At 38.1% G+C, this 14,126-nt stretch overlaps 1 protein-coding gene across 18 annotated transcripts in view; it reads right to left on the bottom strand.

The window, feature by feature from the left end:
* RIMS2 (regulating synaptic membrane exocytosis 2) overlaps positions 1-14,126 on the bottom strand; it is a 272,552-nt gene that overhangs the window by 211,514 nt on the left and 46,912 nt on the right. For all 18 annotated transcript variants that reach the window (XM_087890824.1, XM_087890826.1, XM_087890829.1 and 15 more), the window contains one exon: positions 12,538-12,766. In XM_087890824.1, the coding sequence (XP_087746950.1) occupies positions 12,538-12,766 (229 nt within the window). The remainder of the gene's footprint in view (positions 1-12,537; positions 12,767-14,126) is intronic.

Here is a 14,126-nt window from a genome sequence, read left to right as displayed (position 1 = left end):
TTTCAGTGGTGGGTTTCCCCCGGTTCGCACCGGTTCTATAGAACTGGTAGTAAAACCGGACGGAGGCTCTGCCCACCGACCCCCAACGTCATTAGAATGCTTCTGCGCATGCACAGAAGACTGTGCGCGCGTAAGAGTCAAGGGTGCGCGTGTGGCCCCATTGCGAACCGGTAGTAAAGGTAAGTAGAACCCACCCCTGAGTTATTTCAATGATCAATAACTTTCTACTTCTTTCTAAGCATCATATTTCAAGGATATTGATAGTGTATCTACCGAAGAATGCATAGAATAGTAAAGTGGATGAAAGAAGATATTTTTATCCTAGAACAAAGAGAATTAAAAGTCTTGCCAAAAAGAATCAACTTATCTTATGTTGCTCCACAAAGCCAGGCTACAATTAGATCTTCAACCACAAAATTGAATTAAATGTAATAAATAATGTTAATAATACTGCCTACTAGATATCATTTTAACTGAAAACACCACACAGATGTAGACTATATAAAAGTAGAGAAATTTCTCCCAATCTCCAAGGGGGGAGGGGGGGGTGAAAGTTATATAAAATTTTGTATAAGGGGACATGATGTAATGTAACATCTGTGTCTCTGCTCTGAGAGCTCAAGGGAAGGTGGAGTATATAGTACATTCTGAAAGATTAATTATATGATCAGTTTGTTAGAAGACAAAACTCAGGAGACAGTACTTTCTTATTTTCAGAAGTACTTAAACAGAGACTATCAGCTATCTAGCAAGGCAGGGTTCTGTAATTTCATACATCTTGCAGGTTCTGCATTAAAAACAAAATTGGGACTACCTTCATGATTCCTTCCAAATTTGATAATGTGATTCTGTTTATATGGCCTGAGGTATGGAATTCTTTCTAGTCCAATTCTTTTGGGAATTAATTGTAGGGATTTAAATAAAATAGCTTCAGAATCAGTATCTGGATCTATGTGGAGTACTAGAAACAGAATCAGTTTTTCACAGTATAATGGAGCTATAAACTACTTTTTTCTCTTTTGCTATATTTACTCCTTGCTTTGTAATCAGTGAATGCCTTGTTAATCTCAAAAAATCCATCAATTTTATATGACACCAATGAGAACTGTAAGGTAAACGAGGTAACACATAAAATGATAGGTTCTATTTGTGCTACAGTAGACAATGAACCTATTCTTTCTTAGCATAAAAAGCTATTGATAAGATTTGGATGGTCATGTTCATCACATTGATGAGTGTGGCTACCTTGAACCTCTTCCTTCCTCCCCCATCCAGTTCAGGACTACACATCTCTTATTTTGAGCTTTTCTCTGGAATGTCTTGAGTCCTCCCTAGGAAACCCTGTGCTCTTGCCAACATTCTCTCCATCCTCCTCCAGGTACACATTCCTTCACATTCTTGACCGTTCTTTATTTTTAGGTGAAACAAACTAAGATGGACAATAATTGAATATACAAGTGGTCACATGAAACTGTCCAAAAATGTGTCTATGTGCTTTGATGTCAGTTGGTGGAATTCATCCTATTCTACTTGTCAAAAGAACTCTAGCTATATTGATTAGGAAATTATCTCTGTTAATGTAGAACTGCACTAACCATAGAGTTCATCATAAGCACAGATTTATTATATTATATATATTATATTTAATCCAGCAAGGGAATTGAGTGTGATCAATTCCCTTGCTGGATTAAAATATAATCATCCTATCACTTTCCAAAATGGCTGGATGGCATTATGAGGAAGTAAATATAACCACTGATATATGAATTCAGCACAAATCTTCAGTAGCCAGAACAAAGTATGCATAGAGACAACTATTGTGATAATTACTTTGGAATTAAATCACTGTTATACTGAGTTTTAAACTTCATGCTTTAAAAAAAATAGCACATCATAGACTCCCACTCTTATCTCCATGCTTACGAACACAACCTTGTCTTAAGGGTCTTCTGAAACTCCAGCATTGGAGAGAACAATGTTCCATAAGAAGCAATCAGAGTCCAAAAGGTCCAACAGTCCTGCAAGATGGCATTATTAGCTTGATGGGACATGCAGGATGTACTTCTTGCTAGATTTAATAAGACATGTAGAAAAAAATGGGGGGGGGAGGTAATCCTGCAAATAACCTAGTTTCACACAGAATACATTGCAGGAATCTAATTGGGAGGTGAGTGACATTGAATAGAGTATGCAGAAGCTGCAGCTGGAATGGAACACAGAGGCACAGGCAGTTATGAGACTCATTGTGTGTGCACGTGTTATAGCTTTGCACCATGCGCTGCCTTTATTGCTGGGGTGCTTTTGTGGCAATTAAAGGTGCTGATTATCACTTATAAAGCCCTTTATGGAATAAGTCTGGTTACTTACTCTAATCACTGATGAAAAAGAGGAGGCTGATGAGTTTTATGATCAAGTCCAATTTGAAACGATAGAATGTGCAAACAGCATGTACTGTTTATGATCGGAGTCAGGAATGCCAATGTTGTAAAAAACGAATAAATGAATAAGTGCCATTCCAATGATTTCTTCTTAGTTAATATTGTTTTCAAGCAATCAGAATGACACCTCTATATATGGACATCACTAGATGGAGTATATAGAAATCAAATTTCTTATTATTTCTAAAAATGAAGTAGTGATGAAGTAGTTCAATTATAGCATCAAGCATGTGACTAGGTGCTGACTGTAGAACAGATTACAAACTACTTATGTGCAAAGAGCCTGGTGGCGCAGCAGACTAATAGCTTGTTATTAACATTCAGCTGCCTGCAATTACTGCAAGTTCAAATCTCCCCAGGCTCAAGGTTGACTCAGCCTTCCATCCTTTCTAAGGTAGGTAAATTGAGGACCCAGTTTGTGGGGGCAATAAGCTGACTTTGTATAAATATACAAAAGTATGAAGGCTATTGCTTAACGCATTGTAAGCTGCCCTGAGTCTCCGGAGAAGGGCGGCATATAAATCAAATTTAAAAAAAAAATCCAAGTTAAGATAAACAAGAAAAAAGCTGATCAGTTTCCATGATATGAACTTGAAACAAAGCAAGATAGAAAAAGTTAATAATGCTTTGACCTTGGATGTTGGAGAAAACTCCTGACAATGCTGTGGACAGCCAAGAAAATAAACCAGTGAATCATTGAACAAACAACCCAGAGTTCTCACTTAAGGCACAAATGACAAGGCTTAATTACCCTACATTATGTGAAGACCCAACTCTCTGGAAAAGTCTCTGATGCTAGGAAATGGAGAAGGTAAGAGAAGACTATGACCAGCAGCAAGGTGGCTGGACTTAATTACAGTGATGATGAGTACACCATTGGGAGAGTTGAAAGAATGATTAGGGATTGATCATCACAGGGAAAATCTATGTATGGCAGGGGTGTCAAACTCGCGATGACGCATCGGAACTTTTTCCCCCTTTGCTAAACTAGGGTGGACGTGGTCAGCGCGTGATGTATCTGGCCTGCGGGCCATGAGTTTGACACCCCTGATCTATGGCACTGGACAAAATCAATTTAAATTGGAGAAATCCAAACCTATTTCCCTTATTCAGCAACTTTTACATTAAAAAAAACCTGCAGGAAGTTGTTCCTGACTCTCCAGTTTTATGACTCAAAAAGCTACTATGATAAGAAAACTGCTTCACATTGAAAATGGAGATAAAATCTAGTCACCCTAATTACTCTTTTTAGTTCATAAAGAATTTAGAAGTGTTTCAGCGCTGATTCACACTTGGAACATCATAAATGCTAAAAACAGAAGTACTATCTTCAAACACCTAGGCACATGTAAAAGAATGTGCTATAATCAGAACAGCCCTCAGATTTGAATATTTATCTACTCTTAAAATACTTCACCAAACAAAACACAAGTCTATGGTGCTCATGGACGGTGTGAATTAATTTTCAGTCATACATCTTTGGTAAGTATCCAGGTTTATTCATGGATTACTTTATTTCCATATTATTATTCCCTAGCCAGATGCCATACAGTATTTGGAACTATATCAATCCCAGTGAATACAGCCAATGGACAGAACTTATAAAGTTGTATACTAAAACAAAGGTGATTTAATTCTGGCAGTACCTATTTATTCTCCTCTTCACTATCTTGAGTCTGCAATTCATTTTGTTAATAAAACTGTTTAAGTTGTTAATTAAAATATGCAAATATCCTGAACAGATCGATGGTAGCAGAAAAAGTCAACAAGTTAGTAGAAACAAATTAACAGAATTTAATAGAATTAATAGTGCAGTTAAAATGCACCAATGTCTATATTCTTCAGCAAGTACATATTCAATATTAATCTGAAACTGCATGTTAGTCTATCATTCTGTTTTGATAACATGCTATTGTTCATTTAATATTACATTTTTAATTATATAGTTAATCTTAAAAAAACAGCAAATAGCAAACAAAATTCTATGGTTATTTATGACTAGTTAACGAATTAAATTGTTACCTAAACACTTGATTTCATGGAGAAAATCTATGTTGTCATTAGAAGTAAAAAAATGACAGCCCATATCAATCAATAAAAAATACTTGATACTGTTTAAAAAAAACTTTGCTAGGTCTTAAACAATTATGTGAAATAATGACTATTTCCATCATCCCAAATCACTTTGTCAACTACATAGAGCAAAAGTTAACTTATTTTTGCTCTTTCCTGCACAGAACTAGTTTTACAGTATAAAACTATAATTTATTCTAATAATTAAAATAAATACTGAGCATTTTCTGATTAAAATTGACAAAAATCTCTCCAAATATGGATTTTATAACTAAGTTTCAAATATGTAGATCATAAAAAAATGTTATTTATATGGCATTTGGTGATAGTGAAAAATGAAAATATGTAAATATATTTATAGTAACTGTACTTAGTAAATATACCCATTTAATACATTTCATTTGTGCATGGAGTTTATTGTATATTAATATAATGCAGTTGCTATAAATTGTTATATATGCCAAAAATTTATTGCTTTATAAATTTAGAGTTTTTTTAAACCAGCTTACTGAGCAAATTATTTTACTATATTAGTAAAATAGACCAGCTAAATTATAACACACATCCTCAAAAATCAGTCCATACAAATTAAGAAACGGATAACTACCTGAATTCCTTTCTTTTTTCTTGATCCTGTGGATCATGACCGAAGGCATCTTTTGATAATTAAAGCAATTGCAACTGTAATTATTCCTTTTCAGGATTTTATAAAAAAAATTAGAAATGTCATTTTACAGACTTAGTGAATTTAAGCCTAAATTGCTTGTTTAAAACCTATTCTTCATAGGTAGTTTTCTCTTAAATACGGGAGGTAAATAAAAGGCTGCTCTAAGTATTAATTACTGTTTCAAACAAAAAAGAAAAGGAGAATATCCAATTGCAAGCAAAGACTTATAAGTAATTCCCAAATTTAAAGTAGCTATTCTATAGGACTTGTCCAGACAAAATTCTAATCACAAAGCCCAGGCAAAGGCTCGATATATTCAACTTTACTCTCTTACTAGCAATGTCTTTGTTATCTATCTAGTAATCTGTCTATCTATTCCTCAGACGGCTTTCCAGCAGCTGAAGCCAAATCTATCTTATTAAATGTTAATAGGCTGCTACTGTGGCATGAAGCCCAACTGTACTCAAAAGACTCTTAGGTGTGCTATTACACACCTGTGGTTAAAACAACGGACGGCTTAGCTAACTTTTATAAAGGCATATGACTGAAACCTAACAACATTTGATATTGTTTCAGAATGCCTCACCAGGTGGCAAATACAACTTAACACTCAAACACCATTCTGGCTGAAGAACTGAAAAGCCTTTAACCTATGCCTCAGCTAAGTTATAAACTTTATAAGTTATAAAGGAATGCTTTATGGTAGAGTTAGAGCATTCACTTTGCATGTGTGTATCAAGCAAATAATATAAGTATCATGTCAGAATCATTGCCCTTAACAAATTGATATACTTTTAACATTCAACCTCCAGAGTTGGTCTGTGTCTTTTCTGCTAATATTTTTCTCATTGCTCTGTCTCCAAGGTTTAACATTACTAGAATTCATATGATAGGAATTCACAGAATGTTTTAACAGTGATGTTGAGTTCCTAAAAGAAAAAAGGAATATACCTAATAAATAAAACCGCTGCTTTTGCCAAAATGAGTTTTAAAAGGTTAGTTTCAAGTTAACCTATTTTTAATCATAGTGTCCTATGTTACCCAAATCTAGGACAGAGGGTTAATCTGTGACAGGCTAATTTATAACCTCTCAATTTGCAAAACAGTCACCGGATCCATGGATAAGGTAGTTCCAGCCAAGCCTTGGTGCATCGTGCAAACATACTTACTGTGACCCAAATTAACAAAATATAATATGAGGTAAGTGATCTCATTAATTAAAAAATGTTTTTTCCAAGATCATTACAAGGAGAAAATAATATAATGGAGATTATCTTGTATTACTGTGAAATAGCTACCATGTTATTGATCCTTCAGCCAAAGAGAAATAAAGCATATGTATATCTCTTAGCTATTTTTCTTAAAAGTTAAATATTTGCCATCTGTTTTTATAGATGTAACTGACTTTCACTGGTTTTAGAGAGACATGAAGAAAACAGGCAAGTAGGAATCAGAATGGACAATGTTTATTGGCAAATTAAATAAATACTAGATTCAGATAACATTTACTCAATTTTCTTAGACAATTCAAATGTGAAAGCACATCTATAATTGAGCAAGTATAGCTACAGCATACCAGGCAGGAGTGAAATGATCCCGGTTTGGACCGGATCACCCGATCCGGTAGCGATGGTGACGGGTGGTTCGGAGAACCTGTAGCAAAAATCCCTGTGCCCAGCTGAGCCACAGGATCATCAGAGGCTTTTTTTTTTACCCTTAAAAGCATTTTTTCTACAACCTCTTCCGACGAAAAAATGCTTTTAAAAGTAAAAAAAAAAAAGCCTCTGATGATCGTGCGGCTCAGATGGGATAGTCAGAGGCTTTTCAAAGCATTTTTTTAACCACCTCTTCGGCCAGGAGGTTGCAGAAAAAAATGCTTTGAAAAGTCTCTGACAATCCCAGCTGAGTTGCCTGATCAGCAGAGAGATATTTTTTAAAAAGCCTCTCTGACAATCCCACCTGAGTTGCCTGATCGGCAGAGGCTTTTCAAAGCATTAGAAAAAATGCTTTGAAAAGTTTTTTTTTTAAAGTTGGCCACGCCCACCCAGTCACATTACCCCCCCACCAAGCCACGCCCACAGAACCGGTAGTAACAAATTTTACATTTCACCCCTGATACCAGGTCCTTCTTTTACTCTGGTGCAAGTGGGGCCTTCTTTTGCATGCCTGCATTTTGGCAATAGGCAGAGCTGAGTGACAGGGCAGCAGGTAAGCAGGTGGCCCAAAGGGCAGAGATGGGGGGAAATAGGTGGAGGGAGGGAGGTTACCTTATTGAAGTTTGGGACTGGGAGGGGCCAGGTCAGGAATCCTCAACTAACCGTGGTTTGGATCTGGTTAACAACAGCAAGAGGAACTGCTGGGATTGCAGTTGCTAAGCAATGGGGTCACTGAAGTCGTGTTTTACAACCTTATAACTTAGTAACAGAAATTCTGGTCCCAACTGCTGTCATAACTCAAGTATTACTTGTAAGCCTAACATATACTGATACCGGGACCATTAATTTTTTTACGTTGTGGAATGTAAATATTCATTTTTAATATTGCTTTCTTGTGCAAAGTTCAAACACCCCCTTCAATTTCAACCCACAAAATCTGATCTGTCAAATCAGTAAACATTTTTAATCAAGATACAAGTATTTGTAATTTATTTTAATCATGTTTTAGGTTTAAGAGAATGTTTGCTTATTTGACCTATGTGATTAGCCAAAATTTTGGGTGCTCTCAATAAGCCAGACAAGAATCTGGCTCCCCATCCAACACTCTATAATACATCAACAGTCCCACTAGGCTCCAAACTCACCCTATCCCAATAGTTAGGGAGGAAATCAGGTTTTATGGTCTTCCAAATTTTTACTTCAGTGTCAATATTTCAAATTTAATTTCAATTTTTAAAATTATCAATATTACATTACACTCATAATAATAATTCTAAACTCTATCAGGCCGATAAACCTTTCTTTTGTCAGGTGCTACAGTATAAAGCACCGGAATGAGAAAACTCACATTACTTCCTTAGCCATTTAATTTCAGCCACTGGTTTCCTTGACCCAATATATATATAAAGTGACATGGGAGTTCACAATAGGTCAGATCAGAAGCTGTATTTTATTTATTTATTTATTTATTTATTTATTTATTTATTTATTTATTTATTTATTTTTCATATTTGTATACCGCCCTACTCCCGAAGGACTCAGGGCGGTGAACAGCCAAAAATAAAATACAAAGACATACAAAAGTTAAAAACTATTAAAAAACAGATTAAATAATTTAGGCTCAAAGATTAAAACATCCAATTTATCTAAAAGAGATTTAAAACCCAATTTAAAACCCAATTTAAAAGCCAATTTAAAAGGGAGAGTTAGGCCAGACCAGCCTGTTGGAATAAAAACATTTTTAGGGCGCGGCGGAAGATGCGTAAGTCTTGGATCCTCCATATCTCTGAGGGGAGCCCGTTCCAGATGGCAGGTGCCCCCACAGAGAAGGCTCTCCCCCTGGGGGCCGCCAGTCGACATTGTTTGGCCGATGGCACCCCGAGGAGCTCCTCTCTATGGGAGCGAACTGGTCGGTGAGAGGCTACTGGTGGCAGGAGGCGGTCTCGTAAGTACCCTGGTCCTGAGCCATGGAGTGCTCTAAAGGTAGTAACCAAAACCTTGAAGCGCACCCGGAAGACCACCGGGAGCCAGTGCAGCTCGCGCAGGAGGGGGGTCACATGAGAGCGCCACATCGCTCCCGTCACCACCCGCGCGGCCGCATTCTGGACCAGTTGGAGCCTCCGGGTTCTCCTCAAGGGGAGCCCCATGTAGAGAGCATTACAATAATCCAGGCGTGAGGTGACAAGGGCGTGAGTGACCGTGTATAACGAGTCCCGATCCAGAAAGGGACGCAACTGGCGAATCAGGCGAACCTGATAAAAAGTCCTCTTGGCTACGGCCATCATATGCTCTTCTAAAGACAGCCGCGAGTCCAGAAGGATGCCCAAGTTGCGAACCCCATCTGTGGGGGCCAACGACTCGCCCCCAATAGTCAGAGATGGCGCCAAATGACTATATCGGGACGACGGAAACCACAGCCACTCGGTCTTGGATGGGTTGAGCCTGAGTCTGTTCCTCCCCATCCAGATCCGTACGGCCTCCAGGCACCGGGACATCACCTCATTTTCCTTACAGGAGAGGTGTATATCTACCAAAATAAACTGGGACAGGGACTTGCCTCTGAATCTTTGTCTCAACGAGTACTTCAGATGACACAGCCAAGAGATGCATTTGTAACTCTTATATAGTGCTATACGATAGGATTATTCCCTCTTCTCCTACTCCTCAAATTCAAACCAGAAGTATTACAAAAATGCATTATTTTGTAATTCACATCTAATTTTCAGAGGAAAAATCTGCTGAGATCTCAGCAGATTTAGACATAACTTAAAGTATGTAGTAATAGCAATAGCAATAGCATTTAGACAAATTCTGCTTCACAGTGCTGTACAGCCCTCTCTAAGAGGCTTACAAAGTGTAATTGCTCCAACAATCTGGCTCCTCCTTTTATCGACCTTGGAAGGACGGAAGGCTGAGTCAGCCTTGAGCCTGGTGAGAATCAAACTGCTGGCAATCAAGCAGAATTAGCTTGCAATACTGCATTCTAATCACTGCACCACCACAGCTCCTAGTAATAAAATTATTTTACAAAACAATCATGAGTGAGTGAGAAACTCCCTAAATATATCCCAATGATGAAAGTAAGTAAGAATGTTGATAGGTATAGAAACTATCATATGTGTGGGGGTGAGGGGACAACTGTATATGACAATACAGTAGTTTAGTTCACTGTTATATTGCAATTGTGGAATATATATTTATTTGTTCATACATTCATACATCTAAATGGTCCTAAAATTCTTGTAACTGTTCAATACTTTATAATAATCAGCTGGGTGAAGCAGTGCATTATAGGGAAAAACTCTGTTTAAAAAAGTATCTTAAGTGAGCTAACATATAGAATGCCGGGACAATTACTCTTGAGAAAATGAAATTTGGGGATATTTTTTTACCATTTCAGTGATGCTACACTGCTGCTGTTCAGCACTATGGTGTGCAATGCTCAGCCATGGTTATGTGATCATTATTTTCAATGTTCGTTGACAGCTTTCCACAGGTTGCTGGGGGACATGGAACGAATGGATATAATTGTTGATGCTCCTTGCCATATTCCCACTCCTTGCCATATTCCCACTATCATTCCCACTATGCTCCATGGCATAGGACCTGGGTATTTGCGGGACCGCCTTCTGCCACCGATAGCCTCCCACCGACCAGTATGCTCCCACAGAGAGGGACTCCTTAGGGTCAGCCGTCAGCCAGGCAATGTCGTCTGGCGACCCCCAGGGGGAGGGCCTTCTCTGTGGCAGCCCCTGCCCTCTGGCACGATTTGCCCCCGGAGATACGAAGAATATCGGATCGCCAGGTCTTTTGCCATGCCCTAAAAACTTTTCTTTTCCATCAAGCAGGGCTGGCGTGAACCCTCCCCCCCCCTTTTTTAGCTTTTTAAGTTGTTAATGGGTTTTAGTTTGAATGTTTTAAATTCAAAGTCATGTAATTCTTTTAAAAATTTTAAATTTTGTATTGGTATGTGTTTTAGTTCTGGCTGTGCACTGCCCTGAATCCACTAGGAGAAGGGCGGTATACAAATTGAATAAAATAAATAAATAAAATAAATCAAAGTATTTGCATGTGTAAAACTTGCCGGTAGAAAGTAAATGGAGAAAGGTTCACCTTCCTCATCTGCACTTGTGCTGCACTGGCATTTTGTGCACGCTCTTGCTCCCTCCCCCACTTAAGGGAAGGGAAGAGAATGGGGTTTCCGATGCTCACTGCCAGCTTCCCTCAAGGAGAGCACATGGGAAAGCTGACAGGAAGTTGGAAATCTCTCACACACACACTGATTTTTCTGCCCAGCCAGGCTCCTTCTGTTTCTCTATTTAAGTAAGGAAATATCTCATGGATATTTCTGGTCTCAGAGAGTTTAGAAACATAGACTAGCAGGAACAAATAAACAATTAAAAGCAGAGCAACACTTTAAAATCTGTTGTTGTTTATGTGATACAAAGTAATTAATAACTGCCTGTACATTTAGTCAAAACTTGCAAATAAATATATAAGTCAATATTAAAAAATGCTGAAACATGGAAGGGGATATTTAAGCCTTCAAGTCAACACCTTGACAGAAGGTGACAGATGGAGAGAATTAAGCACATGACTGAGAAGTAATTATAATCTTTTCTCCCTTGGAGTTTTGGAGGAAGATACAAGAGACTCAACTATCCTTGTTTTGAAAATAAACATTGTACATTTTATTTACTTAGTCAAGGAAATTGAAGTAGCAAGAATGTTGTGTAACATTCAACATAACCACGTAATGTTGAATGTTAATAAAAAGGGGAAACTAAAGTTGAATATAATTGAACACATAGGGATTAGAAAACTCATTTTAATCCATTCAGGAACTGGACTCAGTGCCTAAATGGTCTCATCCAAGCTACTAAATATATACTACTAAAACTCTTTGTGTTTGTAACATTTAACTGGACAGAACGATGCATCATAAAGGCAAAACATTTTGAAGCAAAGTACCTCAAATGAAAAATTTATTGAATATGTCTAAAATTTGGGAACCATGCGTCACATGGAATTTAAGAAATTTTATAAAATATTTTATGTTCTTAAAACTTATCATGAAGCATTTTGTCACAAAATATATGATAAAACATCTCCTGTGGTCAACTCTTGATGTTTGACAATTCTATACAGTTCAACACGGGCTATTTTTAAGGCAGATACATCTCTGAACATCTCCCTACATTTTAAAGAACTTTTCCAGTGAAGGCAGTATATTAACAGCTCTGCCGTTGTTGAAGGCATTGAGGAATTAGGTGAGGAAGTATCTGTGAAATGATGAACCAAGGGTCACAGATTGCTTAGTAATACATTTATTTAATTTTAGCTATCTCTGAATAAAATCAAATTTTGTTTTGGGCCCACCCTCTACAGTATCTAGTGCAGTCCCAAATATGCCAATTAAAGCATGGGTCGCAGACCAGGGTGGGTCCTACTTACCTTTACTACCGGTTTGCAGCGGGAGTGCTCATGCGCACACTTCTATGCATGTGCAGAAGCTTCTGCGCATGCGCAGATCACCCATGATGACATCATGGCAGGTGGGCAGAGCCTCCCGCCGGTTTTACTACTGGTTCTATAGAACCGGGCAGAACCGGGAGCAACCCACCACTGTCTCAGACTTGGAAAAAAGTGGTAGATAAATGAAATAATCAACATCAGAATAAAAGTTGATATAACACCTACATACCTTGTTTGAACGTAAAGATACTCGTCCTCCACAACGTGCACAAAATTTAGTTTGGCAATATGAACAGTTATGGCCACAGCCATCAGCAAATTTTGTTTTGTGACAAATGCCACAGGTAGGAGCATCGCCCTTCTGTTGCTGCTGCTGCTGCTGCTGTTGCTGCTGCTGCGATTCTTCACCCATTTTCTTCACCTGTTCTTTATACATTTCGAACTGTTGGTGTAGTTTCCTGCACCAAAAAAAAAGAAGAAGAAGAAGAAGAATTGTAGATAAATACTCATATGTATGTAAGAGTAAAAAAAATGGTAAAAATTATACTGAGTTTTTTTTTTTTAAAGTTAGGATACATTATCCTAATAAAGTTAATATTGGTTGTTGTTTTCATGTGATCAATTAACAGAGCCTGGTGTTATCTTCATCATAGTGCTTCCTCCCTTGAAGGTAATGACTAAGATCTTAAAGCAATAAATACACACTATTCCACTCTATTGTCTCTATTATGAGAAGCTAGCCTACATGGAACAGAAAATAAGTTATGAGGGCTTGCATCCATTCTATGGCACGATCCTATTGTGAACTGGTAGTAAGTAGAACCCACCCCTGATTCAGACACTTTAAAGGTGATCAACAGGACCTTGTGTTGTATTTGGAAAAAAACTGGAAGTGCAGCTTACACAATTGTGGTGTAATATGGACAAACGGGAAGGTGTCCAAAACTGCATGTGCGGCTACATTCTGGACTAATTCTAACTTCCTGGTGATTTTCAAAAACAGTCCCATATAAAGCACTTTGCAATAATCCAATCAGAAAGTGATCCAGGCATAAGTGAATGTAAGCAAGTCTTTTAAAGGTCCAAGGATGGGTACAACTTGTGCATAAGATGAATCTGTACAAAGGTAAGCATGGCTGGCATCTACTCCTTGAGCAGGAGCTGTAAATTCAGAAAGACCCCCCCATACTATCACTGGCTCTGTCTGGGCAGATGCTATGCCATCAGAAAACAAATATAATGTGATTCAACCGGAAGCATCGCGACTAGACAGTCAGGGAATAGCAGGCTCTGATGAGCCTTGCGAAATCCCGGGCTGACAACCCACTGCCGAGGGGTCTTTGGACCAGATCTTTCTTGTAGGGACAGAGAAGAAGGAGAGGCACCTCAGAAGACCAAGAGGAACAGCAAGTTCCTCGGAGGTCAGAGGAAACTCTTCGACTCAGCAGCAGGGGCAGTGACCATTGTGGCCATCATTAAGCTGAGGCAACAGGACCAAGTATTGAGCAGGAGTGGTGATTTGAACGGAGTACTGATGCCAAGTGAGTGATTACCAGCTCATAGGCAAAAAAGGGAAGATCTTTAAATTTGTTAAAAGTGCCCCAGCGGAATAACAGAGGCTAATGGGCGTGGGGGGAAAGGAAGGAAGAAGACTAAAGCGGAAGTTCAAAGTGACAAAACCCAAAAAGAAAATTGATTTTTGGACTAAAATTTGTGGAGAACTTTAAAAATTAGAAGAAATAAAAAGAAAACAAATATAATACCCCACCAGATCCAAGGGGGCCAAAAACTCAGAGCCACTCCATCTTGCACTGCATT

Source organism: Pantherophis guttatus, chromosome 3 (genome assembly GCF_059756535.1).
Source record: "Pantherophis guttatus breed Tessera chromosome 3, ASM5975653v1, whole genome shotgun sequence".
In the NCBI taxonomy this organism is placed as follows: domain Eukaryota; kingdom Metazoa; phylum Chordata; class Lepidosauria; order Squamata; family Colubridae; genus Pantherophis; species Pantherophis guttatus.
The sequence above is the reverse complement of the archived record's forward strand: the minus strand, read 5'-3'. Positions and strand labels throughout refer to the sequence as shown.